General features: G+C 44.0%; 1 protein-coding gene across 16 annotated transcripts in view; it reads right to left on the bottom strand.

Moving 5' to 3' along the window:
• Positions 1–26,376, bottom strand: part of ABTB1 (ankyrin repeat and BTB domain containing 1) — a 41,673-nt gene extending 15,297 nt beyond the window's left edge. The window contains exons 1-10 of one of the 16 annotated variants that reach the window (XM_042849821.2): positions 26,064–26,341; positions 20,532–20,594; positions 20,077–20,387; positions 18,673–18,728; positions 18,050–18,170; positions 14,650–14,819; positions 11,855–12,014; positions 10,676–10,721; positions 9,297–9,413; positions 118–233 (exon numbers count right to left, since the gene is read on the bottom strand). In XM_042849821.2, the coding sequence (XP_042705755.1) occupies positions 118–233; positions 9,297–9,413; positions 10,676–10,721; positions 11,855–12,014; positions 14,650–14,819; positions 18,050–18,070 (630 nt within the window). In that variant the 5' untranslated portion in view covers positions 18,071–18,170; positions 18,673–18,728; positions 20,077–20,387; positions 20,532–20,594; positions 26,064–26,341. Of the gene's footprint in view, positions 1–117; positions 234–9,296; positions 9,414–10,675; positions 10,722–11,854; positions 12,015–14,649; positions 14,820–18,049; positions 18,171–18,672; positions 18,729–18,851; positions 20,057–20,076; positions 20,388–20,499; positions 20,595–21,491; positions 22,269–26,063 lie in introns of those variants that run through there. The other 15 variants (XM_042849818.2, XM_042849825.2, XM_042849819.2 and 12 more) reach the window with 15 other exon arrangements.
• Between the last annotated feature and the right edge of the window lie 1,229 nt (positions 26,377–27,605).

Genomic DNA, 27,605 nt, shown 5'->3' with positions numbered 1-27,605 from the left:
GTGACCACAGAACCCAACAGAGAAACTGAGCCTAAATGTGTGTGAACATACAGCTCTCCCTGTGACTCAGTCCGAAGGTCCCAGTGGAGTGTGGGAAGAAATAGAAACACTCCCTACCCGCAGTTCAGCCGGCAGGGCGCAGTCTGCTAGTAGAGCCAGATCCTCCTGCAGCCGGCAGTTACCTGGAGGCTCAATCGTCAGCACTTTCACACAGGTCCCTGGCTTGGAAGAGACTGGAAAAGGCAAAACAAAAACAAAACAAAAAAGTATAGATGCCTAGAAAAAACTAAATCTAAAAACTTTCCCTCCTGTTAAAAAAAAAATCTCTCTGAGGAATGTTTGTTTGTTTTGTCTGGCTCTTAGTTTCCACTGAAATATAAAAACATGTCCTTCAGAGAGACATACACACGCATGCACCTGCTAGCAGTGATCAGGGCTGTAACTACCACTGGGGAGGAAGAAAGAGGACACAGATTCCACCGTTTCCCCTCTTACGGCTCCACTCATCCCTCGCCTCCAGAACATCAGTTGCAGAGACCATGGTGAGGAAAAGGACCAGCTATGTGCCTGTTCTGTCCTCCTCTCTGCTTCCCCTCCCTACAGACATGATCGAGAACTGCCTTATGGAGGCTGCTTCCCAGCCGCTGGAGTCAGCCCTAGGTGACACAGTAATAACAGAAGATACATCCCTGCTAGGCAAGGGGGCGAAGCGTATTTAACTACAGACACGCTTCCACGCCACTGGTGCCCCCATTGGTTATTTATTTAGAGTGAAGTCTGGCTTATGCTTTCCCTCTGCTGCACCACAACTCTCCTGGATCAGGTGCTAGTAGTGCTGCTGTGATTTAATCCCATGGAGAAGAGGATTTATAACCTTTAAGACCAAGTTCTTTGGGGCAGAGACTGTCATTTTCTATATATTTATATAGAGCCTAGCACAGTGGGGACCCTATATCGATTGAGGCCTCTAGGTGCTACTGCAATGTAAGTCTTAAATGCTAATAGCCACCAGCAGCAAATAAAGAAAAGACTAATGAAGAGTAGGTCTGGGACGCTCCTTCTCAGTTATCCTCCTGGCTAGAAACCTCAGTTTCTGGTCCTGTCAGGGTAGCTAGTTAGTCTACCACAAGGAAACACAGTAAGTGCTCCCCATTTTGGGAAATTGGTATTCCCTTGATCCAAATCATACAAAGGGCTCCCAGACAACACTGCGATGGGCACCTTATAGGCAAAGGCCACAACAGGAGACTCAGTTGAAGCTAGTCTGGATTCCCTGTAGGGGTTTAATTTTAAATCTCTCCTCTGGCCCTTCTTCTCCAACAGCTTTGTCTCTTTAGAAAGAGCTGCCTGCCGTATCTTTAAACTTTTTGTTCCACTGGCAGGAACGATGAATGCAAGTAGTATGGCAGGTCCCTAGCAGAACAGGTAAAATTAAAGGTCTCAGAGGTCTTCACAACCTCTTTCAGGTACAGCTGCATGAGCACAGATGGAAAGGAAAGGCTTTAAAAAAGTTAGAAGCACTATCAAAGTGTGTACATGCATTACTGTGTAATCTTTCCTCTCCATGATCATTTATGAACCTCGTTTGCTGTATCAAGTCCAATTTAGATTGGACTTTGCCAGATTTTGAGAGCTTCTTAGCGGGGAATGCTCGTAAAACACAAAGTGCAGTTGAAACTATGAACGTTGCTGCAATGAAATCTTATGGATTCCATTGGAAGCATAATGAAAGAGACGTTAACAATCGGTGATTAAAGAGTTAAACTGCACTGTACTGGATGTTACAAAGGCTTTTTGACAGGCGTGATTCACTGCATTAAAACCCCTTTCTTCTCAGGTGAATCACATCACCATGAGACCTCATTTTTCCTGACATTTTGCTCATCATTATATGGGCTTCATCAGATGACTCCATCAGATGGTGGGCGAAATGAGACCGAGATGTGCCACAATATGAATCCTCCGCCCCCACCGCCAAGAAAGCATTGCACCCATCAAGACGGGCCACCATGACACCTGAACTGGCTGAATATCCCAAATGGTACTGGAAACAGTAGGGTGCATAAAAACCCAATCCACCAATTAAAGAGACTATTGATTCTATGATCTATATCCAGAGAGGTGCTCTGGAGAACAAGCTATGCAGTTTCTATTTATAGGACTGAATGCAGATGCCCTTGTCTTCAGCAAACAACCATACTTACTAGAGGGGCAGGACAGGTTTGGCATACACCCAAGCCGAACTGACAAAGCTGTCAGAACAGAGTCCCACAGAATTACAGATCCGCATAAGCAACTGAGAACACTTTGTCCCTTTAAGGTAGGTCTTCACTGCAGAATTATCACAGGCTCTTAATCAGGTGTTTCCCCTAATCCCCCTGCTGTCCACACACAAAATCCTCTCACCCAAGTTCAGTGATGCTTACAGACTGGGCTTGCTGGCTTGTCTAGGGCTTGCTGGCTAAAATCCGAGAGGCACTTTCACTCAGACTGGTAACCCACCCACTTTGCAATGACAATGCAGGCTAAAATCATTAGAGTGCCAACACTCCTCCAATGCCTTCCCACAATTTACCTGCCAAGAGTGCCTAGAAGGACAGACAAGATCTTCCAAAATTCACTGGCAGATAATCAGAGTGGCTCATCTTATTGCAGCACAAAGAACCACGGGATAGGCCCCCAGAAGTCCTAATACCACACATGGGTAAGTGTAGCACCAGTGAGGACACTGTAATTCTGGAACGGCTTCACAGCGTGGCTGCTTACGCCCAGCCCAGGCTAACTCAGGTGCTCAGACCTGGCCACCGATCACCCACGTTAACTCTGCAACTGAAGACATACACTTAGACTAGATTTCTACTCCTCTGTGAAGACAGGTTACGGGGACTGTGTGATAATAACGATCTCTTCTATGGGTGTCTTTCATCAGAGGCTCTCAAAGCACTTTCCACCCATCAACCTTTGATGGACACAGAGGTCTTGTCTAGACTAGAATAAAAAAGTTTGTTAGAGCATGTTCACTCTTTTTACCCTACTGTAGATAAGGCTGGCAAGAGCTTTGTGCTAGTTTAAAGCAGAGGTTGTGTATGTAATTGCTCTAAAAACATATTTTGTGGGCGTCAACCTACCAATCCCACCCAAGAGACATCTGGGAACAGCAAGTGAGATTAAAAGGGTCAAACAGAGAAACTATCTGAAGCTCCCTTGTAACTGAAGAACTCAGACACCATGGTGAAGGGCACACTATAAAAACTTGAGAGGAAGACAGAATTGACCAAGAAATCCTTCCCTCACACACACAAGGCTCATACCACATCAGATGTGCCTACTCAGGGTTATCACCAAGAAATATGGCAGACACAATGGTAAGTATCCCTAGGTTCTCCAACATAACTAGGCACTTCCATAGTAACTTGAAAGAATCTCTGATGAGGCTCACACCAGAAACAGTGGGTTTTGGATGATAGTGTTGTCCGTATAAACCAATTCAGACACTGCATATTTCAAATGCACGGGCGCAACATTCCACTGCTACAATTTTTTTTGCTTCTAAAAGGATGAAAGAGACAAGATGAAAGAGACAAAAAATAGATTGTTGGCAGCCGCAGGCAGGAGGGGCCATCATCTGATGTTTGTGAAATGCAAGAAATGCAGGGAATACAGAACACAGCAAGACAAATAATAAAAGGAGCTGGAGCGACTTATCTAGCTAGGAAGGAAGATTAAATGAAGCAAATCCATGTGTAGCTCAGCTAAAGAAGAACAGGAAAGCACGCTAACCTCCTGCAAACGTTTGCCAAGTATAAGCACCGAGGAGGGACAATAACCATTTAAGGCGAGCTAAGGAATTGTAATAGGTATGAAATGAAGCAAACAAATATAAATTGAGTATTTGGGAGGAGAGTTGTAGAATGGTCTCAAGAGAAGACACTCAAGTCTAAAAAAAAAGGTATGCCAAAGCACTGGCAAGTACACTGTAGGGAACAGTCCTGCACTGCCTGGAGGGAATATACTGTTTAGTCATTAAACTCCCTTCTGGTACAGCTGCACAGTACATCACTGACTGCTTCATGATCTGTCTTTGTTCTCGACTAGCTTAATACTTCTTTGTAGTCTTTACTAATACACCACTGGTTTAGCTGGGTTGAAAGAAAACTTTCCAAGATCATGCAATACATGGACATCTGCATTACACATGCACTTGTACAATGCTGTGCATAACTACCGCCACTGGCCCTTTAGATCAGGGACCTGAGGTCTGAAAATAGGTGTTCACGAATCCTGACCTGAATTCTTATGCTTTGCAACATACAGAAAATGCTCCTGAACTTTTTTTATTTTATTTTTTATTTATTTTTTTTTAAATGCCTCCAGTTCCATAGCAAGGATTATGACTTAATCTGGACAAATCCTGTCTGAATTCTTCCAAATAGTGTAACAGGTTTTTGTGGCGATATCCAGAGCATGCAGGAAGGGGAAATATGGAAGTAATTACACTCAGCATAGCAGATGCCTGTCTGCCGGCTGGCCTCAGATATAATGGAAGACATCAGACCAGTTCCTGCTGTTGTTGTTGTCTTTTTAATACTCCTCCACAGCATCAAGATACAAGGTGCTTTAGAAATATGGACTAGACTTAGATAATGAGACTAGAGAGAAGTGTCTGCCGTGCGATTACGCCCTGGAACTGCACTGGCTACAGTGTGCATTTTTGCTTACATTAAACATGTTGGATATATTTTTGTACCATGGATGGTGACACTGGACCCTGACCAGTGTAATTAGGCCAGACACCCAGATGGTGGGGTGATAGCTCAGTGGTTTGAGCATTGGCCTGCTAAACCCAGGGTTGAGAGTTCAATCCTTGAGGGGGCCACTTAGGGATCTGGGGCAAAATCAGTACTTGGTCCTGCTAGTGAAGGCAGGGGGCTGGACTCTATGAGTCCCCCTTCCAGTTCTAGGAGATAGGATATCTCCATAAATTTATTATTTATTTGTTTTACCTGAACCAGATGCCTATTTTCTAGAAAATATTCTGAGCAGAAACTTCTAAATATACAATAGGGAACAATAATGTTTTGGCAAGTAAAGGACACCAGGTGACCCAACGGGGCTTTCCCATCCCTTAACTTCTATGATTCTTTCATATTCATTCTCTCCTGGGGATTCAACACTAGTTCCCCTGGTTCACCTAGAACATGTCTGATTTGACAGGCACACATTTAATGTTACTAACTACAATGCTGCCAATTCACCACAGTCCTGCTCTGCCACAAACACATAACCCCTATCACTTATATCAGTGCTTTGCAAACACTGATTAAGCCCCACAATACCCTTGTGAAATAAAATCATCATCCCCATTCTACAGAGGGGAACACAGAAGTTAAAGTGATTTGCCCAGTGCCATATAGGAAGCTTACACCAGGGTGGGATTAGAAACTATATCTGACTCCCACTCAAATTGCTGCTGCTATGAGGTAATGCTTCTCGTGTTCCTCTAATCCTGGGGCCCAATGACTCAATGCTACTTGCAGTCTTTTTTATTTCTGTCCTGACCCTCATGAGTAGATGTTGCCAATCATGCCAAACAGCACAATGGTTTCAGAATATATACAAACCGTAACACTAATAGACCACCTTAACCTTATTTAATTTGCCGCCTAATAAGGGATTGTATTATGGGCTTTTGGAGAAAATGGTCACCACACCAATCAACTGCAACACCATAAAGCTGCCATCTAGTGACCCATTGAAACATTTCGGTATTGCAAAATGCTGTAGATTGTAACATCATTTTTGTTATCTGACAGTCTGACTTAGTAACTTATTTTTTCTTAAGGGTGTTGACCACAGCCTTTTCTTTTCCAGCATACAGTTGGTACGTCAAGTGAAATCTTCTACCACTCATTACAAGCAGCAGAACAATTCTTTCTTCATGTGTTTAAATATTTTTGTATACACACATGCATATCACAACAGGAAACGAAATGCAATATCTGTGATGTAGCTATAAAGCTAACTTTGCACTATGGGAGGACTGTCACTCCAGGCTACATATGTAATCATACAAATCTGGAAAATATGAATCAACAATTAATATTTAAAGTAAAAATCTGAGCAGCTACAACAACCTTACCTCTTAGATCAGAGAAAGGACACAATCAGATTAAAAACAATGAGCCAGATTCCGCTTTCACATCAGAAGTAACTCGACTAAGTCAAATGAGTTATCTACACTCTAGGGGAGTCGCAGACCCTTTGTGATTTCAAACTACATGTTTCCTTACCAGTTAAGCCATTAAACTATTACATCTGAAAGCAGTTCATTTTCTAAATTTAATCTTACTTTGCTATATTTACACAGTTAGAAGACTAGTATTCCACCTGCTGGTTCTCATTCAATGGCTCAATGCTGTTGTGTTTGGATCACGAACACTCCAGAAGAATGTTTAAAACTCATACAACTGTTTGTATTTTTAAAAACACACATAAAGCATTTTTATATTAACTTTGTGTGTGTGTGTGTGTGTGTGTGTGTTCACACACAAAACACACCAAGTCTAAATTATCTGACTGTTCCACTTTAAGTCAGGCATAAGAACATAAGAACGGCCGTACCGGGTCAGACCAAAGGTCCATCTAGCCCAGTATCCTGTCTACCGACAGTGGTCAATGCCAGGTGCCCCAGAGGGAGTGGACCAACAGGCAACGATCAAGTGATCTCTCTCCTGCCATCCATCTCCATCCTCTGACAAACAGAGGCTAGGGACACCATTCCTTACCCATCCTGGCTAATAGCCATTAATGGACTTAACCACCATGAATTTATCCAGTTCTCTTTTAAACGCTGTTATAGTGCTAGCCTTCACAACCTCCTCAGGTAAGGAGTTCCAAAAGTTGCCAGTGCGCTGCATGAAGAAGAACTTCCTTTTATTTGTTTTAAACTTGCTGCCTATTAATTTCATTTGGTGACCCCTAGTTCTTGTATTATGGGAATAAGTAAATAACTTTTCCTTATCCACTTTCTCCACATCACTCATGATTTTATATACCTCTATCATATCCCCCCTTAGTCTCCTCTTTTCCAAGCTGAAGAGTCCTAGCCTCTTTAATCTCTCCTCATATGGGAACCATTCCAAACCCCTAATCATTTTAGTTGCCCTTTTCTGAACCTTTTCTAGTGCCAGTATATCTTTTTTTAGATGAGGAGACCACATCTGTACGCAGTATTCGAGATGTGGGCGTACCATCGATTTATATAAGGGCAATAATATATTCTCAGTCTTATTCTCTATCCCCTTTTTAATGATCCCTAACATCCTGTTTGCTTTTTTGACCGCCTCTGCACACTGCGCAGACATCTTCAGAGAACTATCCACGAAGACTCCAAGATCTTTTTCCTGACTTGTTGTAGCTAAATTAGCCCGCATCATATTGTATGTATAGTTGGGGTTATTTTTTCCAATGTGCATTACTTTAAATTTATCCACATTACATTTCATTTGCCATTTTGTTGCCCAATCACTTAGTTTTGTGAGATCTTTTTGAAGTTCATCGCAGTCTACTTTGGTCTGAACTATCTTGAGAAGTTTAGTATCATCTGCAAACTTTGCCACCTCACTGTTTACCCCTTTTTCCAGATCATTCATAAATAAGTTGAATAGGATTGGTCCGAGCACTGACCCTTGGGGAACACCACTAGTTACCCCTCTCCATTCTGAGAATTTACCATTAATTCCTACCCTTTGTTCCTGGCCTTTTAACCAGTTCTCAATCCATGAAAGGACCTTCCCTTTTATCCCATGACAACTTAATTTACGTAAGAGCCTTTGGTGAGGGACCTTGTCAAAGGCTTTCTGGAAATCTAAGTACACTATGTCCCCTGGATCCCCCTTGTCCACATGTTTGTTGACCCCTTCAAAGAACTCTAATAGATTAGTAAGACACGATTTCCCTTTACAGAAACCATGTTGACTATTGCTCAACAGTTTATGTTTTTCTATGTGTCTGACAATTTTATTCTTAACTATTGTTTCGACTAATTTGCCCGGCACCGACGTTAGACTTACCGGTCTGTAATTGCCAGGATAACCTCTAGAGCACTTTTTAAATATTGGCGTTACATTAGCTAACTTCCAGTCATTGGGTACAGAAGCCGATTTAAAGGACAGGTTACAAACCTTAGTTAACAATTCTGCAACTTTACATTTGAGTTCTTTCAGAACTCTTGGGTGAATGTCATCTGGTCCCGGTGACTTGTTAATGTTGAGTTTATCAATTAATTCCAAAACCTCCTCTAGTGACACTTCAATCTGTGACAGTTCCTCAGATTTGTCACCTACAAAAGCCGGCTCAGGTTTGGGAATCTCCCTAACATCTTCAGCTGTGAAGACTGAAGCAAAGAATCCATTTAGTTTCTCCGCAATGACTTCATCGTCTTTAAGCGCTCCTTTTGTATCTCGATCATCAAGGGGCCCCACTGGTTGTTTAGCAGGTTTCCTGCTTCTGATATACTTAAAAAACATTTTGTTATTACCTCTAGAGTTTTTGGCTAGCCGTTCTTCAAACTCCTCTTTGACTTTTCTTATTACATTCTTGCACTTAATTTGGCAGTGTTTATGCTCCTTTCTATTTGCCTCACTAGGATTTGACTTCCACTTTTTAAAGGAAGTCTTTTTATCTCTCACTGCTTCTTTCACATGGTTGTTAAGCCACGGTGGCTCTTTTTTTAGTTCTTTTATTGTGTTTCTTAATTTGGGGTATACATTGAAGTTGGGCCTCTATTATGGTGTCTTTAAAAAGCGCCCATGCAGCTTGCAGGGATTTCACTTTAGTCACTGTACTTTTTAACTTCTGTTTAACTAACCCCCTCATTTTTGCATAGTTCCCCCTTTTGAAATGATTCAGGCGTTTCTAACATGCAGAGAAAACATGAGCCACCACTGTAACCCACTAGCTCTCTGATTATAGGGACTTTGAAACATGCTCCTCAGTGCTCTGCTGTGGTTGCTGGACTATTCAATAAAGCCTTGCTGCCAGGGTCCCCACTACTATGATGTACACTTGTTCACTGTTCAGACACGGAGTACTACAGAAGTTGCCCCACAAGGAAGTGAAAGACCTATTCTGCTAACAGCTGTGCATAGAACTACTCAGGGTTTTCCCCCCCACCATTAGTTTATGAGTGCCGCAGGTGCCCCATTGGTGGAACGTCCATTGTCATGATCTCCCTTCCCACTCCAAAAGGAAAAACAAACATAATGAAAAGACGCAGCTATTAAAGGGGAGCTCACCAAATTCATAGACCTTTTTACACTTGATCTCCAAATCCTCGATGAGATCCTGAAGCCGACACTGTTTGGCTAGTCTCTTGCAATCATTCACATATTCTACATCAATGTCTAGACGACCTGCCAAAGAGAAACACCAAGATTCTATCAGCCAGTTCCTTGACCTCGCACCAGTCACCATTTACTTACTTAGGCATAAAAATGGCTAATCTATAGACAAGGGACTGGATTGCCTGAAGGAGTGCTAATGGGCTATGCAGTCTCACTTCTGGATCACTGGTATGATTCTAGCTCAAGTGTCATTACAGCAGTGCAAATTACTATCTGTTGACTGCTGAGTGGCTGAACCAAATTCGGTGAATATCAGCTCAATTCCTCAGTTGTCCACACTGCAGCTGGACCCACACTTGACAGTCTCAGCAAAGAGGCCAAAAACTGAATGGATCTCGGAGACAAAATTTAATTTTCTCTGGAAGAACAGAGATGAGGGGCAGGGCGGTGGAAGCTTGCATTGCTGCTGCCATCATGTTTTGGCGTGAGAAAGGACTTTGGTCTCAATCTTTCAGAAGCACCAAATTTACTAAAAAGCATTTTAAAGTGCGCACTGAGGAAAGCTAACCCTAAAGAGATAAGCAGTTATTGTTTTCTGGTGAAGAAACTCAGATACCTTAGTAACATTTCCCTTACAGTACATATTGGAAGTTTAATTTAGGGCACCACCCTGTGGTCTGAGGGAATATTGCACTTGCATTCCCTAGAATACAAATATCAGGGGGTAGCCGTGTTAGTCTGTATCTACAAAAACAACAAGGAGTCTGGTGGCACCTTAAAGACTAACAGATTTATTTGGGCATAAGCTTTCGTGAGTAAAAACCTCCCTTCTTCGGATGCATCAAAATACTTGGTTAATACTGGCTGAAGGTTTAAGAACAACAACTTCTGCTGGAACAACAGTAACAAGTTGTAGTCAAACCATTCAGCAGTCAGGGCTGCCAGTTACAAAATGCTCACAAGCCAGTGTACAAAGGGAAGATCATCCGCTTAGATGGCACATGTATTTTTATTATCCTAGAGAAGGTACATTTCCCACATCTGTCCACTCAACCAAAGTTGATTTTTATTGACTCCCCAGTTACTGGCAGAACCACAACTGGTAGGAGGTACAAATATGCATTTACACCAGCTTTCCACAACAACATGGAATTGCTCATACTCCTTATATCTGCCAGATGACAGAGAGATTGTGTCTAAGCCATGATTACCCACCCACCCACCCAAACAAGCTTGTCTAGAAGCCTTTGCCACCCAAACAGTGCCATGGCAAAGAGGTGCTGACTACTGCATTCCAACATGCATGCACATGTCAAGCAGCAGCAACATACCTGTGTAAAGATACTGCAGGAGGGAGCCAAAGGCCGCTGGGTTGATCTAAAATAAGACATGAAAAGGTCACCTATATAAAGCACACACATTTATCCAAGGAGCTTGAAACGTCAATACAGATGTATATATATGACCTAACTAAAGTGATAGTACATTACACACTAAGGTAAAGGTCAGGGGGTTATGTTCAAGAAAAGGACTCTAGAATGCAAGGGAGGTAAGTGAGGATGCCTCCTTTGTGGAAACTCCAACTAGTGCAATAATAGCATTTTGATTACACACACCATTCCTCTGCTCCCTCACATAACTAGTATTCCCTCTCTATCCAGCTTACATAGATCAGTAAATATATTAACTTTTTGCTTTACCCACCCCCACCTCATGTTACACATCAGAGAATGAGGTTTCTTGCAGGGAAAGGCACAGAATCTGTGCCTGCAGAGTTGGCAGGTAACAGAGACATTGCGGCTCACATCTAAGAAGGCAACTACAGTAGAAGCACTATCACAACAAGTCATCCATTAGTCCCCACCACTTCCAACCTCCCCAGTTAAAGAGGAACTCAAGTTACAGCCTAAAGAGCAACACGGCTGGAAGGTGATGAAAACTAAGGTTGTCCTGAGAAACAGGAAGGATGTTTGCAACAGGAGAAAATCTGAGGTTTCCGACAGACAGCCAAACCACAAAAACATATGCTGGAGAGCGTTGGTAACGGACAAGCAAAATCCACTTATGGCCTATTTAATCCTTAGCTTTTCTGCTGAGGCAACAAGTGGGAGCCAATTAGTGCCAATTACAGTGGTGATTTCTGTGGTGTGGACCACCTGTCTACTGGGAATTAGACAAAGGCTCAACTCATTTCACATAAGGGTCACCAAACAAGCTGGCAGACAGTAACAGCTCTTTTATTATTGACCTGAGCTGAATTTGAACCAATGCTAGAGGTGAAATGAGAGGAATCTGACAGCATACAGCCTACAGCTTTCAGTGTATCAGAGTAAGAAGCCATTTTAGTGCACAAAGTGTTCCATCTCCCTCTGAGTTCTGGAACTGTTCTGTGTTATGGAAGGAGTCAACTATGGAAATTACCCCTGAAACTTCCTTTTCAACCTCACTTTCCACAGAGAGAAAATATCTAAGATGTGGGGGGAAAAAACCTGAAGCGTGGTTCTCCTCACCAATGGGTGCTTTAATGCTATCATGTTCTTCCCTTTCCACTTGGTCTCAAACATTTCTGCAAAGTACACGCTGCGGGCACTAAGGATGCAGCGGTGGGCACAGAAGGATTTCCCATGGACGATGAAGACAATGTCGCTTTGGTAACCCTGTTCCAGAAGCCTGGAAGGGAAAAAGAAAGAGGGGAAGATAAAATCGGCTGCACCGAATGAGGAAGGAGAAAAGTGAAGGAGGAGAGGGAAGCTTTCACACACTGGGGAAACAGGCAATTTGTGAACATCTTGCTCCTTAAGGAGACACTGTTAAGATTAAGAGTGTTGCAGTTTTTCTTCAGTACTTATATAGCCCTCATTATCATAAAATCTGAGTGCCTCACAATCTGTAATGCATTATCCATACAACATCCCCACAAGGAAGGCATTATCCCCATTACAGATAGGGAACTGAGACAAAGGGCTGGTCCACACTAACCCCCCACTTCGAACTAAGATACGCAACTTCAGCTACGTGAATAACGTAGCTGAAGTCGAAGTATCTTAGTTCGAACTTACCGCGGGTCCACACGCGGCAGGCAGGCTCCCCCGTCGACTCTGCGTACTCCTCTCACGGAGCAGGAGTACGGGCGTCGACGGTGAGCACTTCCGGGATCCATCCGGGATCGATTTATCGCGTCTAGACAAGACGCGATAAATCCATCCCAGAAGATCGATTGCCTGCCGCCGGACCCGGAGGTAAGTATAGACGTACCCACAGAGAGGCAAAGAGGCTTGCCAAGTCCACACAGGACACCAACCATTGTACTGTCCTTCCTACGGATATCTCACCTAAGTACAAATGAAAGATGAATGAATTTACTTTTCAGCATTATTGCCATTTGTTACAATTTTAACTTTAGCTCCATTTGAAAAATGAACGTGGAACGTAGCCGGTTTCACCCTGGTTCTGGTGAATTAGCTCAACAATGCAACATCTGAGATATTTAAATCAACTTTTCAAAATTGTACTTACCTGGGGAGAGTAATTTTTTGCAAAAACAATCAAGCTATTTTTTCTGGTTTCCCTGCAGGGTTAAAAATGGAAACTAAGGGGGAAATTCCCAGCTCCCAATAAGACTCATTTACTTCCAGTATTTGAAGGTACCGACTTTAAAATCATGATTTTTTTTAAAAGTCTATTAAAATCTATTTTAGATCAGTTTTAGACATACTTATGGCTCCATTGAGCCCCTTGTAATTGGATTCATTGTAACTAAAGTAACATAATATATAGAGACTATTAAAAGATTTTAAGATTATTGTACATTCTTTTTATGTTCTGTAAAGTAAATGGCATACAGCGAACACATAACAGTGCAGTATGAAGGTCTTATCAGCTGTTTGGGGATGCGTGGCTCACTTGTGGATTGCCCATTTCCCCACTAATGTGAGCATCCCAAATTCGTGCTAACAAAGCCCGTATGCCACACCTCATTATAATGCATTCCCTACGTTTTTTGTATTTAGCGAAATGGGAGTACAAGGTGCACTTGGGAACTTTTAGTGTGTAGCAGCAGGGTCCACACGGACACTTAGGCTACATCTACACTATGAGCTGGGAGGGTGAGTGCCGGTGTGCAGAGACATACTTGTGCTAGCTCTCATGTGAGCTAGCACACTAAATATACAAGTATAGCTGCAGTAGCACAGACAGTGGTGAGCAGTGGTACTCTGAGTACTCACCCTTCTGAACCCCAGGGGTACGTACTCAGCACAGCTAGCCTGTGAAACTGCTCCCCATGCTACTCCAGCTATGCTATTATTTTTAGCACACTAGAGCTTGATGAGCGCTAGCATGGGTATGTCTATAGGAGCTGGGAACCCCAACCCTAGCTCTACCACGGATACAGCCTTAGTGCACAGCATGCTACAGTGGGGAAAATTTACACCCCAGCTTGTCATGAACTAAGTGTGTGTACAGACAAGCCTTAAGCATTTCCATTCTAATGGGCCTTTTTCAGGTGCTTAGAACCTTCATTTATCTTTGAAGCTGAAGTTTTCCCCATGTTTCTTCTCAGCCCAAGAGCTATATTTTTTGGAAGACTGAGCAAAGACAATTCTATCATTTTTGAATACAAAAGAGAGTGCGGAAAATCCCACACATTTGAAATTCTAAAACAAGCTAAAAATTTTTGTTTGTTTGTTTGAAAAATAAGGCCAAGATTTTCAAAAATGACTCCTGATTTTGGCACCCCAACTGGAGACATCTGAAAGGAGCCAGATTTTCAGGAAGTGCTTAGCACCTTCTTTCTGAAAATCAGGCTTCTTTAAGAGGTCACAAGCTGGGCACCCCCAAAATAAGGCACTTATAATCACTGCTCACTAGTGAAAATATTGGCCTTATTGCCGCAGCAGGTTAGGGGCGAAACTTAAATTTGTCTGACACGTCGTTCCAATTCACATATGCGTTTCTTGGCAACCTGATGAAAACGTGTTTTGATTTGGCAGTCAAGGGTTCAAAAATGTACGTTGCATATGTCATGCTTTTACTATGCGCTCTCAACATTCCACTGGCCCTGCCTCTGTGTGTGTATGTAAGCTGATGGAGGTTTCTTTCAACAGCCAGATGTATGTGGTAAATGATCCGTAGGGTATGTTTTAAGCTCTGCCTAATTTGACAAGATATGTAAAAGTGTGTATAGAATGAGGCAGGGCTCTGATCAACCTGCAAATGGTTTAAGCCAGAATAGCAGATTCAAGTGGCCTAGCTGACATACAGGCTGGGATTCTGAAACGTGCTGAATACTGTCCCATCACCTTACCGTTGCAAGAAGACATCGTAATAATCTCTCTTCATGCACTTCGCTGTGATCTGCTTGTATTCCTTCAACACACGTCGGATGGCATCACTCAAAGCCCCATACAAACAACGCTCCCCATCAAAAGTGTTTGCTTCACATTTTGCACCTGCAAAATGGCAACAGGTGTAACACTGCAAGACAGACACAGCACATACACCTCTAAAAGATGGCTCCCTCGCTAAATAGAGGGAATTGTCCTATGGCTGACTATATGATTTATGAGAATCATCATCCCATGCAGAACTGGAATTCAATTGCCAAAATTAGGCTCCCCATCCATCCATACTCCAAGTTTGACCTCCCACCACTACCGCACCTTCATGAATGAGCCAGGAGATGTTTCATGTATCTTCTGTGACAGCAGGATCTGGGCCTCAGCCCTGGCATAACTCCATCATTCAAGGAGGAAGAAACTCACTGTGTGAATGGTGCTATTAGCCACAGGATACTTAAAAACCAATTTTCTGTTTTACACAGAAAGCAAGGGACCCTTTTTAAAGGTGAACCGCAAAAGTTTTATTAAAAAAGAGAATTAGAAGGAAATTTATTAGATTTCAAGAGAAATTAATAAGCTGTTTAAGTGCATTAAGTGTTTAAATACAGCATTAATGACAAATCATCTCCCTGAGATCTTGAACTGCAAGTGCCCTGGTTTGTCTGCCAGAATGAGGGATGTGACGGGTGCCTTAGTACTGAATGGACAGTCACTCATTTTGGCACAGAAAGCAGGAAGTTTGAAGGGTGTTTTGGTTTGTTTTTAAGAAAAGCTTTTGCATTTAGACTTTGGGCTTGTCTATGCTGCCTGCTGATCCGGCGGGCAGCGACTGATCCAGCGGAGGTCGATTTATCACGTCTAGTATAGACGTGATAAATCGACTGCTGAGTGCTCTCCCGTCGACTCCGGTACTCCACCAGAACGAGGAGCGCAAGCAGAGTCAATGGGAGAACATCAGCTGTCGACTTACCACAGTGAAGACACCACAGTAAGTAGATCTAAGTATGTCTATTTCCACTATGTTATTCACATAGCTGAAGTTGAGTATCTTAGATCGACCCCGCGTGGTAGTGTAGACAAGCCCTCAGACTTGCAGACTTTAAGGTCAGAAGGGACCATCGTGATCATTTATTCTCACTTCCTGCACATTGCAGGCCACAGAACTTCACCCATTCCTGAAATAGACCCCTTACCTCTGGCTGAAATCCTCAAATCATGGCTTAAAGACTTCAAGTTACAGAGAATTCACCATTTACACTAGTTTAAACCTGCAAGTGACCCGTGCCCCATGATGCAGAGGAAGGCAAAAAAACCAAACCCAGGGTCTCTGCCAATCTGACCCAGGGGGAAATTCCTTCCCAAACCCAAATATGGCAATCAGTTAGACTCTGAGCATATGGGCAAGACCCACCAGGCAGATACCTGGGAAAGAATTCTCTGTAGTAACTCAGAGCCCTCCCCATCTAGTGTCCCATCTCCAGCAGTTGGGGACTTTTGCTACTGGCAGTCGCCGATGGGCCACATGCCATCATAGGCAGTCCCATCATACCACCCCCTCCATAAACTTATCAAGCCCAGTCTTAAAGCCAGTTAGGTTTTTTGCCCCCACTGCTCCCCTTGGCAGGCTGTTCCAGAACTTCACTCCTCTGATGGTTAGAAACCTTCATTTAATTTCGAGCCTAAACTTGTTGATGGACAGTTTACAGCCATTTGTTCTTGTGTCCAGATTGGTGCTTAACTTAAATAACTCCTCTCCCTCCCTGGCATTTATCCCTCTGATGTGTTTATAAAGAGCAATCATATCTCCCCTCAGCCTTCTTTTCATTAGGTTAAACAAGCCAAGCTCTCTGAGTCTCCTCTCAAAGTAGGTTTTCCATTCCTCTGATCGTCCTTCTCTGCACCAGTTCCAGTTTAAATTAATCTTTCTTAAATAGGGGAGACAAGGATTGCACACAGTATTCCAGATGAGGTCTCACCAGTGCCTTGTACTAACACTTCCCTGTCTCTACTGGAAATACCTCGCCTGATGAATCCTAGGACTGCATTAGCCTTTTTCATGGCTACATCAGATTGATGGCTCATAGTCATCCTGTGATCAACCAATACACCCAGGTCTTTCTCCTCCTCTGACATTTCCAACTGATCAGTCCACAGTTTATAGCAAAAATTCTTGTTGTTAATCCCTAAATGCATGACCTTGCACTTTGCACTATTAAATTTCACCCCATTTCTATCACTCCAGTTTACATGGTCATCCAGATCTTCTTGTATGATATCCTAGTCCTTCTCCGTATTGACAATACATCCCAACTTTGTATCATCCGCAAATTGTATTAGCACATGCTCACTTTTTGTGTCAACATCATTAATAAAAATGTTAAATAAGATTGGTCCCAAGACGAATCCCTGAGGAACTCCACTAGTAACCTCCCTCCAGCCTGACAGTTCACCTTTCAGTATGACCCATTGTAGTCTCCCCTTTAACCAGTTCCTTATCCACCTTTTAATTCTCATATTAATCGCCACCTTCTCCAATTTAAATGATAATTTCCCACGTGGAACTGCATCATATGTCTTGCTGAAATCCAAGTAGATTAAATCTACTGCATTTCCTTTGTCTAAAAAAATCAGTTATCTTCTAAAAGAAGGAGATCAGGTGGATCTGGCACAATCTACCTTTTGTAAAACCACGTTGTATTTTATCCCAGTTACCATTCACCTCTATGTCCTTAACTACTTTCTCTTCAAAATTGGTTCTAAGATCTTGCATACAACTGAGGTCAAACTAACAGGCCTGTAGTTTCCTGGATCACTTTTTTTCCCCTTTTCTTCAAAATAGGGAATATATTAGTAATTCTCCAGTTATAGGGTACAACCCCCGAGTTTACAGATTCATTAAAAATCCTTGCTATTGGGCTTGTAACTTGATGTGCCAGTTCCTTTAATATTCTTGGATGGAGTTTATCTGGGCCCCCTGATTTAGTCCCATTAAGTTGTTTGAGTTGGACTTCCACCTCGGATGTGGTAATTTCTACCTTCATATCCTTTTTGCCATTAGCCACCCTGCCACTACCCTTAAGCTCTTCATTAGTCTCATTAAAAATTGAAGCAAACTATTTGTTTAGGTGTTGGGCCATACGTAGATAATCTTTAATCTCCACCCCATCCTCAATATTTAGTGGTCCCACTTCTTCTTTCCTTGTTTTCTTCTTATTGGTTTTAATTCCCTTTGCAAGGTCAAACCCTGCTTGGCTTTTGGCAGGTCTCGTTTTATCCCTACACTTTCTGACCTCTAAGAGGAAGCTTTCCTTGCTGATCCCTCCCATCTTCCATTCCTTGTAGGCATTCTGCTTTCTCTTAAGTCACCTGTTCAAGATGCTTGCTCATCCAGCTTGGTCTGCAACCCTTCCCTATGAACTTTTTCCCCCTTGTTTGGGATGCAGGCTTCAGATAGCTTCTGCCTTTACATACCGTGTCTGGAGCAAAACTTCAACAAAACAAAACAAAACAAAAAAAAGAAAGAGTAGAAAGCCACAAAGGAAGAGAAGGAAAAAGCTCACCCAGGTGATTCATTGACTAAGGTGCAGTTCTGACACGATAACAGCATTACACTCCTGCAAAAGTCTGCTGTAACTGTAGGCAGCCCTCACTAGAGCCTCTAACTCACCAGCTTCATGTGGTGAACTTACTGCCACCAGGAAAACACCCCCCCCCCCACACACACACACACACACACAAAACCTTCCCTGTAGGAAGCCCAAGAGGTAAGTGGTCTGTAAAGGGGACATTAGTAAGTTCAGCCTGACTATGGAGTCCCACAACAGTCAAGGTTTTTTAATCAGAGGTTTGATTATATTATGATGTGGCTCTGCAGGCAACAGTTAAAGTGATACAGGCTTCTACACACATCAGCAGCAAATGATAAACGGAAAGCTAGCAATGGGACAGATACTTGAAGAGAACAGCATGATCTCAACACCCTCTCTTACCACTGGCTAGAAGATAGGATACAAGCTCCTCGTGTCCACAGAGACAAGCGTAGTATCTGTTAATTAACAAGAGAAAGAAAGTCAGAATTACAACAAGTGAAACCTTTGTTGCTTTGAGAGTGTATCACAATGCCTCAAGAGGCCCCTATTTTCCCCAACAGGCCCCACACTGCACTAACCTGTCCTTCCATCAGTGGTGGGGTGCTTATGGCTCCTTCTGGGGTTAAACATTGGTCCCCTCTTGGAGCGTAAGGAGATTGCTCAGGAATGACCCCAGGTGCCCCCTCCATACAAAAGGCTGGACAGGTTCTGTTCTCAGCACACTCAGGTCCTCTTGGACTGCCAGGAGACCTCAGGGTCCAAACCCTGACTCAGCCCCTCGTAATGCCTCTAGGCTGCCAAACTTGATTCATTCGTTTATTTCACGTGCACCCAGCAATTCCATGCCCCACTGCCCCAAACACACTCCTGCTTCTTCAGCAGGCACATTCATTATTGCATACTTAGAATGCTGTAGGCGCAACCCCATATGTCAGATGTACAGTAAACCAATGTCCCCAATTCCCTTTTAGGATGGATTTATTTTCCTTTTGGCATCTTTTCACAACCCAAGTATTTTATGCTTCTCTTGCACCTTTCAGTTGAAGATCTCAAATTGCACTATAAATATCAATTAAGACTATAACCCCTCAATGTAGTAGGTATTATCCCTCTTTTACAGACAGATAAAACTGGCCCTTATAGAAAAGTCCTATAGACTGAAATACATGAGAAGCTTTATATAGGTGTTTTGAACTATCCAAAAAGCTACTGAAGAGATCTCAGTCTCTATTCAGTTCTACAGATCTTACAGTCATTTTAGAATCCTACTGGTGGTTTGGTCCCTATTGAATTCTAGAGGACTTTTCCATCAGGAAAGCAGGGAGACAGGAAATGACTTATCCAAGGTCACACAGCAAGTCAGTAACAGAGCTGGAAATTAAACTCGTAAGTCTTGACTCCTAATTCCCCAATAATCACTAGACTATGCACTCCCACTATTTCACCCACGCTGATCTCCACATCATCTTCCATGCCCTGTCTACTATGCCTCTGCTCTTTTCCCTGGAGTCCCTCTGCAAGCACACTTCTGCCAGGAGGCCTGTAAACCTTCATCCTGCCTTCACAAAAACATCCAAAAATAGTTCTAAACTGTCATGGAACAAGACACATGCTTAGCCTCAACTCGCCTTCATTCTTATTGCATCCCATCTCCCTTCCTTTGTCTATATGTTGCCTATTTGGATTGTAAACTTTCAGGGACTCATGTTTATTACGAGTGTGCCTGGGGACCAACTGAGATCATGTGTCTCACACACTTTTGGCACTCAAACACCACCACCTCCTTCATCTTTACTGCTTAACTTTTGTACAAACTTTCTGGAAGATATTTAGTCTTCAGAATACACTGCAGATGTCTCAAGGCACTTTGGAATCAGCATATTATGTGCACAGAGCTCCCACCAGACTTCAATAGTGAACATGGTATTCTTCACTCCCTGTCCCACACTGATGTGCAGAGTTCCTGTACACCTCTAAATCAGTCACTACGCCCCACTCCAGAGGCGGAGGCAGTGATCCATTGTCTGCCTTGGGATTCTTCTGGCACTTCCATAGCATGTCCCATTCAGATTATTATATCCACTGCCTCAGTGGCTAGACAAGGAAGCACCTGGCTGCACAAAATGCACAAAGGGGAGAATAAAATATTCAGCAGAGCATCCAACCAGGCAGGATTCCTAGAGATTTCATATATGTAATCTCCCACCTTCCCCCCCACCCAAATACCTCACACTGGAGCTCTAGTCTGTAACACTCACAAAGGGGTACTGTCCCATTTATCCCGAACATTTATTTCCACATCTCTCTGTTCAAGAAGATATCTGAAAGAGAAGAAAGAAAAAGCTCATAAGTTATAACTTCTTCTAGACACTTGTTATGTCACATTTTCCCCTCTAGAAGATGTAGCTTTGGGTTTGTACAGTAATAACTATCAAAAGGTTCCCTGGATTCTTTAACTTCCAACTGGGCAACCGCTAGAGATGGTTAGAAAGGATCTCAGTTTAACACCCCACTTGAGTGACAGCAGCTGTACCCATGCAGTCTGTCTCAATGATACGGCATTGTGGTGTCAGTGCTGGCTCTGACTTGAAGTTCTGATAGTGGACTCAAATCCACAACCTTCTGAGCCTAAGGTGACAAATCACTGACCAAGCCAGATGATTTAAAAAACCACCTCCAAGTTCTTCTGCAACAGTTGTTGCTGAGCAATTACTTATAACTGAACACACACACACACACACACACAAAATCTTAAAACATAACATAGCCAAAACAGAATTTATTTTCTTCCTGCCCACTTCCAGAATTCTCTACCACAGTTGACAACAATACCATCCTCCCTGTCACTAGGGGTTATAATGGACTCCTCTCTCCCTTGCCCCACACATCCAGGCCATAGCCAAATCCCGCCACTTCTTGCTCCTCGACATCTCCAAGAGCGGTCCTTTTCTTTCCATTCCCACAGACACATCTCCTATTCAGTGTCCCATTATAGCCTGCCCCGACTACTGCAACATCCTCCTCTCTGGCCTTCTGAGCACACATCGGCCCCCTTCAGTCCATACAAAACATTCAAGTCATTTTCCTTGCCCATCACTCCTCTCTTTGATTCCTTCCATCTGCTACTGCACCAAAAAGTTGATTCCTCTAACCACCTTCAAAGCTCTACATAACTCTGCCCTTCCTTACTTAGCCACTACTGTAAAGCTTCACATTACCTCCTCATCTGCTCCACTCTGCCAGCATTCCCAGCCTGGTCCACTTCTCCCACAACTGCCTCCATGCCTTCCTTCATGCAGTCCCTGAACCTGGTACAATTTCCAAGAGCTCATCTGGAAGGCCCCACCACTGTCCACAATTAAGTCTCTCAAAGATCCACTTCTGCTGCGCTGCTCACAGTAAGGTGTGCTAACTTGCATACGAACGGTCTATTCTTGTTTCCCTAATCTCTGTCTATTTGCCTGTTTGTCCTTAGATTGTGTGCTCCTCAGAGCAGAGGTCATTTTGGAGCATTTGGAAATGACCTACGACATCCTGGGTACTCTCATAGATAAACAATAAAGTAGAACTGAAAGACATGAAACAAAATTATGGACTCAACTCATAATCAGTGCTGTTACAATCCATAACAAAATGTGGACCTATGGATTTATCATTATTTATCATTACAGTGAGCAAGGAAGGCAAAGCGTCACGAGAGCTGGTAACAGTACAGAATGCTTCCTTTGCTCTCCAGCTGAGCCTGGCTCTTAAATTAACATATCCTCTTCTAGTTTTGTCTAAGGCTGAACAGTAGGGTGAACTGATTCACAGGGTACTGTGCTATGTAACTGTTTCATGTACAAGGGAGCAGATTTACTTTCAGAACTAAAGTAACTGACTTTAATACTGCTTGCTATAGAAACCACAGACTCTTCTCCATCCCAAATGTTTCTGCTGGGGATTAAAAGGCCTGTTCTCTTTTTTACAAGCATAACACATGATTTAACAAGAACGTTGTTTCTGCTCACAAGATTAATAAATTATCCATTATTTATATTACAGCAGCACCTAGAGGCCCCAACTGAGACCAGCACTCCATTGTGTTAAGCACTATATATATACAAAGTGGGAGACAATTCCTGCCCCAAAGAGCTTACAATGAAAATACACAAACCGAGGGAAAACTGGAGGGGAAACTGAGGCACAGAGTAATATAGTGCCTGGCGCACGGTCTCCCAGCTGGTCAGCGGCAGAGCCAAGAAAAGAATGTTGGTCTGCTAACTAGTTCTGGGTCCCCTGCCTAGACCATGCTGCCTCACTACAGGAGAACAGACTTGAGCAATTTTCCCCCAGGTCAGATTGGCAGAGATTCTGGAGGGGGGGTTGCCTTCCTCTGAAGCATAGGGCATGGGTCACTTGCAGATTTGAACTAGAGTAAATGGTGGATTCTCTGTAACTTGAAATCTTTAAATCATGATTTGATGATTTCAGTAACTCAGCCAGAGATTCAGTGGGTGGGTGAGGGTCTGTGGCCTGCAATGTGCAGGAGGTCAGACTAGATCATCACAATGTTCCCTTCTGACCTGAAAGTCTATAATTTTGAATTTAACATTCCAATGCTTCACAGAGTTACTCATACCATCAGCAAAGCAAATATTCAGCCTTTTCTTTAGATAATGGGACTGTGTTATTGATCATCATGCAAATATCCTAATAATCATTTTCCAATATTGCAGTAAAAAGTAAATTATATTTGCACTGGTATGAAATTATTCTAGAAAGAGACCAGCTGGAGAGAAAAAGAGGACTACTAGAAACAGCTGCCATAGATTGGTTCCTTGTGAATAATGCACACTAGGACCAGTTGATCTGATGAGATGCTTGATCTTTAAAGAAATATATCAAACTAAAGCTAAGCCAAATACATTAGAATAGAAAAACACAGTACACCCAACAACTTGGGAAAAACTGATTTTTAAAGAAATATATCAAACTAAAGCAAAGCCAAATACATTAGAATAGAAAAACACAGTACACCCAACAACTTGGGAAAAACATGTTTATAATTTTAAAAAGTGACTTTCCCCTTTGCATCCATCTCTCTCTTGGTGTTTTGACTGCTATCTAAAGTCATCAGCTGTTTCAGGCTATGAGGTCTAGCTGATATCCAGAGCTAGATAAATTAAGAATTCTCATAAATGCTAGCGCCCATACTCTCCTGACCACAGACCCAGTTAGGAAGCAACATGGTAATGGTATATTACAGGGGTCGGCAACCTTTCAGAAGTGGTGTGCCGAGTCTTCATTTATTCACTCCAATTTAAGGTTTTGCGTGCCAGTAATATAGAAAGAGACCCTCTAAAAATGTTAAAATGTAAGTCTGTAATATATAACTAAACTATTGTTGTATGTAAAGTAAGTAAGGTTTTTAAAATGTTTAAGAAGCTTCATTTAAAATTAAATTAAAATGCAGAGCCCCACCCCAGACTGGTGGCCAGGACCCAGGCAGCGTGAGTGCCACTGAAAATCAGCTCGCATGCCACCTTTGGCACGCGTGCCATAGGTTGCCTACCCCTGGTATATTACAAAGTCAGACTGTTAAATTTAGGCAGCCCAATTAAATGAGCATTCAGTAATAAAGGGAAAATGGCATGCTGTGTAATAGGAGAAAGAACACATTTCTTAGTATCCTCTTACAAAATTCCTGGTCCATTTTAGAGTTATTTAATTAAAGCAAAACTATTAAAATAGAGAGGTGTAGAGAGAAAGTCAAACATGCTCATGGTAACAAACTTTACTGTTACATGGAAACTATCCTAGAGCACTTTTTGTAAAGGAAGCACAACTCTGGTTCTAGCTAGCAGGGATAACACTGTTACAGATGCAAGGAACTCCTTAGAAAAGAGAACACAATCACAAGAAGTTGTTCTATTTACACATCCATTCTTCTTTGTTGTGCATGTGAATATTTCTATATTAATATTTTGTGACATATCTATTTAATTAGAATCTTCTTTAGCGCCTCTCATCAGATATCAAACAGTTCATTCCTCAAAACCAGTGGAAACTAAGCAAGTATTAGCCCATACAGATAGGTAAGACAGACACAGAGTGTACATCTATACTGAGATAAAAAACCTGCAGCATGGAGTCTCAGGTCTATATTGCAATTAAAAAACACATGGCTGACCCATGCCAGCTGACTCGGGCTCACAGGGCTCTGGCTGTGGGACTGTTTAATTGTGATGCAGATGTTCAGGCTCGGGCTGCAGCCCAGGTGCTAGGACTCTGCAAGGTGGGAGGGTCCCATAGCAGGGGCTGCAGCCCAGCCTGAGCCCGAACATCTACACTACAATTAAATAGCCCCACAGCCCAAGCCAGCCGCAGGGTTTTTAATTGCAGTGCAGACATACCCTGAGAGCCTGGGTCAGCTGACTCAGGTTCAGGGGGCTCAGGCTGTGGGGCTAAAAATAGCAGTGTACACATTCAGGCTCGGGCTGGAGCCCACGCTGTGAGACCCACTCCCTCAAGGGGTCTCAGAGCCTGGGCTGCAGCCTGACCCCAAACATCTACATTGCAATTTTATAGCCCCACAGCCCAAGCCCTGTGAGCCTGAGTCAGCTGCGACCCTGCTCCTGGTCTTTTATTGCAGTGGAGACATACCCAAAGGGATTAGATGTCTTCTCCAAGGTCACACAGTGAGCCAGTGTCAGACCTGGGGTAAGTACTCAGAAGTCCCTCTGCCTACCCATCGTACCTCAGAGACAGCATGGGACTAGCAGCCAGGATTCTTGGGTACTAACCCCAGCTGTACAACTGAATCACTGGGGGTGACCCTGGGCAAGGTATTCAACTTTTCTGCGCCTCAGTTCCTGGGCTGTAACAGGAAAGTGTTGATGCTGACTCCCTCACAGGATGTCAGGAAGTTAGTGGACATAAAGCATTTTGAAGGGATGAAGTATTATAGAAATGCCTAGTAATATCATACCACTGCTTCAGCTCAGCCACCTCCTACTCCCTGTGCAATGCTCCCACCTCTCTGATCCCCAGCCTATTCCCAGAGGCACAGGGAGTTGATACTGGTTTTACAGAATGGTGAAAAGTCACATAACAGGAGTGTGCCACACACCTACCCCCTCTTGACTCTATATGTGGGGGAGGTGCTCACAGCTATCCCACAGACCAGCAGAACTTACTGGGAGCAGCAAGCGGGACTGCTCTCTCCTGGCCCCTTTCCAGCTGTCTTTGCCACCAATAATCCCAGCTCCCTATTGCTCTTTGCAACCCCTACCTTCCATTTTCTGCTGCCTCTCCCCGCTTCTTTCTCTATGACGCCCCCGGCCCTGCCCACCCCATGTCCTCTCCCCCTATTCCCCTTCAGCTCCAACTTCTGCCCCTCTCCCTGTGCCCCCAAGGCCTTGCCTGTATCCCCCGTGCCCTGGCCCATACCACTCTCCCTGTGTCCCCGCACCCTGGCCTTTATCCCATGGGCCCCTCTCCCAGTGCCCCCACGCTTTGGTCTGTATCCCCTGTGCCCCTCTCTGGGGGCCCCCACAACCTGGTCTATGTGCCCCGCTCCCCGGGGTCCCACAACCTGGCTCATATGCCCCGTGCCCCTCTCCTCAGGGCCCCATAACCTGGCCCGTATGCCCCAGGCCCCTATCCCTGGACCCCCCCACGGCCTAGCTGGCCTGTATCCAAGTCCCAGCCCCGCGTTTCCTGCACCCCCTTTTCCCAGCCTCCCCATAAGGCCCGGCTCCCCTGCCCTTCCCCCGACCGCTCCGGCCCCGGGCCCTGCCCAGCCTCACCGCACTCGGCTCACGTCCCCCTTCTTGCAGCTGGTGAACAGGTCGCTGGTGTCCATGGCCGGGGCGAGGGGCGGCGGCGCCGCATTGGCTCTGCCTCGGGGACCGGGCCGGGGACGGGGACAGGGACGGGACGGACCAGGCCAGGGCAGGCGAGCGGCGGCGGATGTAAACACTGCGGCGGGCGGAGGGGCGCTGACACCGCGAAGCCCGGCCCCGCTCCCCGCCCCCGTCCCGCCCCGGCGCTCGGGGGGAGCGAGGAGTCCGAGAACCAACCCCTTGTCCCGGGGCGGGCGGTTCTAGAACGACGCCGCTCTAGAACATGGCCGCGGGGGCCCTCCCCGTTTGTTCTAGACCGTGCGGGGCTGCCGCGAGCTCTAGAATGGGCTGGGAGCGTTCTGCTCAATATCGTGCCCCGTGGGAGGGGGCATTGCTCTGGAATGCTTTCTGTTGTACTGGATCTAAAACAACATACCCTGCGTGCCTTCAGCCAGCTGTAAAGAACCACAGATGTTCTCGAAAACGGGGGAATGGATGGGTCTGCTCTAGTCCATGATGTGGTGTCTAGACATGCTCTAGATGAGCATTTGGGCTCTACTCGATCTCCACACAGTTGTCTGCTCATTGGGTTAGAATATGCCACACAGGCTCTCCAGGCAACATTCTAGATAGGGGTTCTGTGTAAATGCTCGGGAACATGATGTTCCCAAAAGGCGCTATACAGTTTTCTCATGCGCTGTGCTCCTACAAGGCATATAGCTGCAGTCTATATAAACCACAGCTATCCTGCTTCACTCGAAGTTGATCTTTCAATACCCAAGATCTGACTTTGCTTTGATACACAAAACTTGTACTCTCTTTAACTGTACCAGTATAGTTAAAGCCGTACAACTCCCCCTAGTGTGGACACAGTTATGTCAGTGTAAAAGTGCTTATGTGGGTTTAATTTATTCTAGTATGGGAAGGGGAATAAATTAACCCAGGAGTATGTCTACATTACAGAGACTACACTGGCATAGCTAGGTTCCCAGAGCTATGCTAGAATAATCCTGTAGTGCAAATGCAGTCTACAAAGACAGAAGAGGTAGGTTTTTCCTTCAGTGTAGGAACACTACCTCCCCGAGCTACTATAACTACATCAACAGAAGCATTATTTCATCAACATAGCTGCATATACACTGGGGGTTAGGTCAACATAGCTTCAGCACTAGGGGTGTGTGTATTTTTCACACCCCTGACTGGTGTCGCTATGTCAGCATAATTTGTAAGTGTAGACTAGGCCCTAGTTCAGTGGTTCCCAAACTGGGGTTTGCGAAATGTTACATGGGGTTCTTGGGGAAAAAATCCCTAATGGTGGACAGAGCTGTACCTACGGACCCCGGGCAGCATGGGGCCAGCAGCCCAGTGCCCCTGGATTTCCAAGAGCTAAGCAGATCAAAGCAAGTATATCTATCACACTGAGGAGATTTCAACTTCAAGACTCCTTATAAGAAACGGAAAGGGAGGTGGATATTTTTTGCTGTTTTTTAAAATTAAATAGGCAGC

This window comes from Chrysemys picta, chromosome 7, assembly GCF_011386835.1.
Source record: "Chrysemys picta bellii isolate R12L10 chromosome 7, ASM1138683v2, whole genome shotgun sequence".
Lineage (NCBI taxonomy): Eukaryota > Metazoa > Chordata > Testudines > Emydidae > Chrysemys > Chrysemys picta.
Note: the sequence above shows the minus strand (reverse complement) of the source record. Positions and strands in the feature narration are given on the sequence as shown.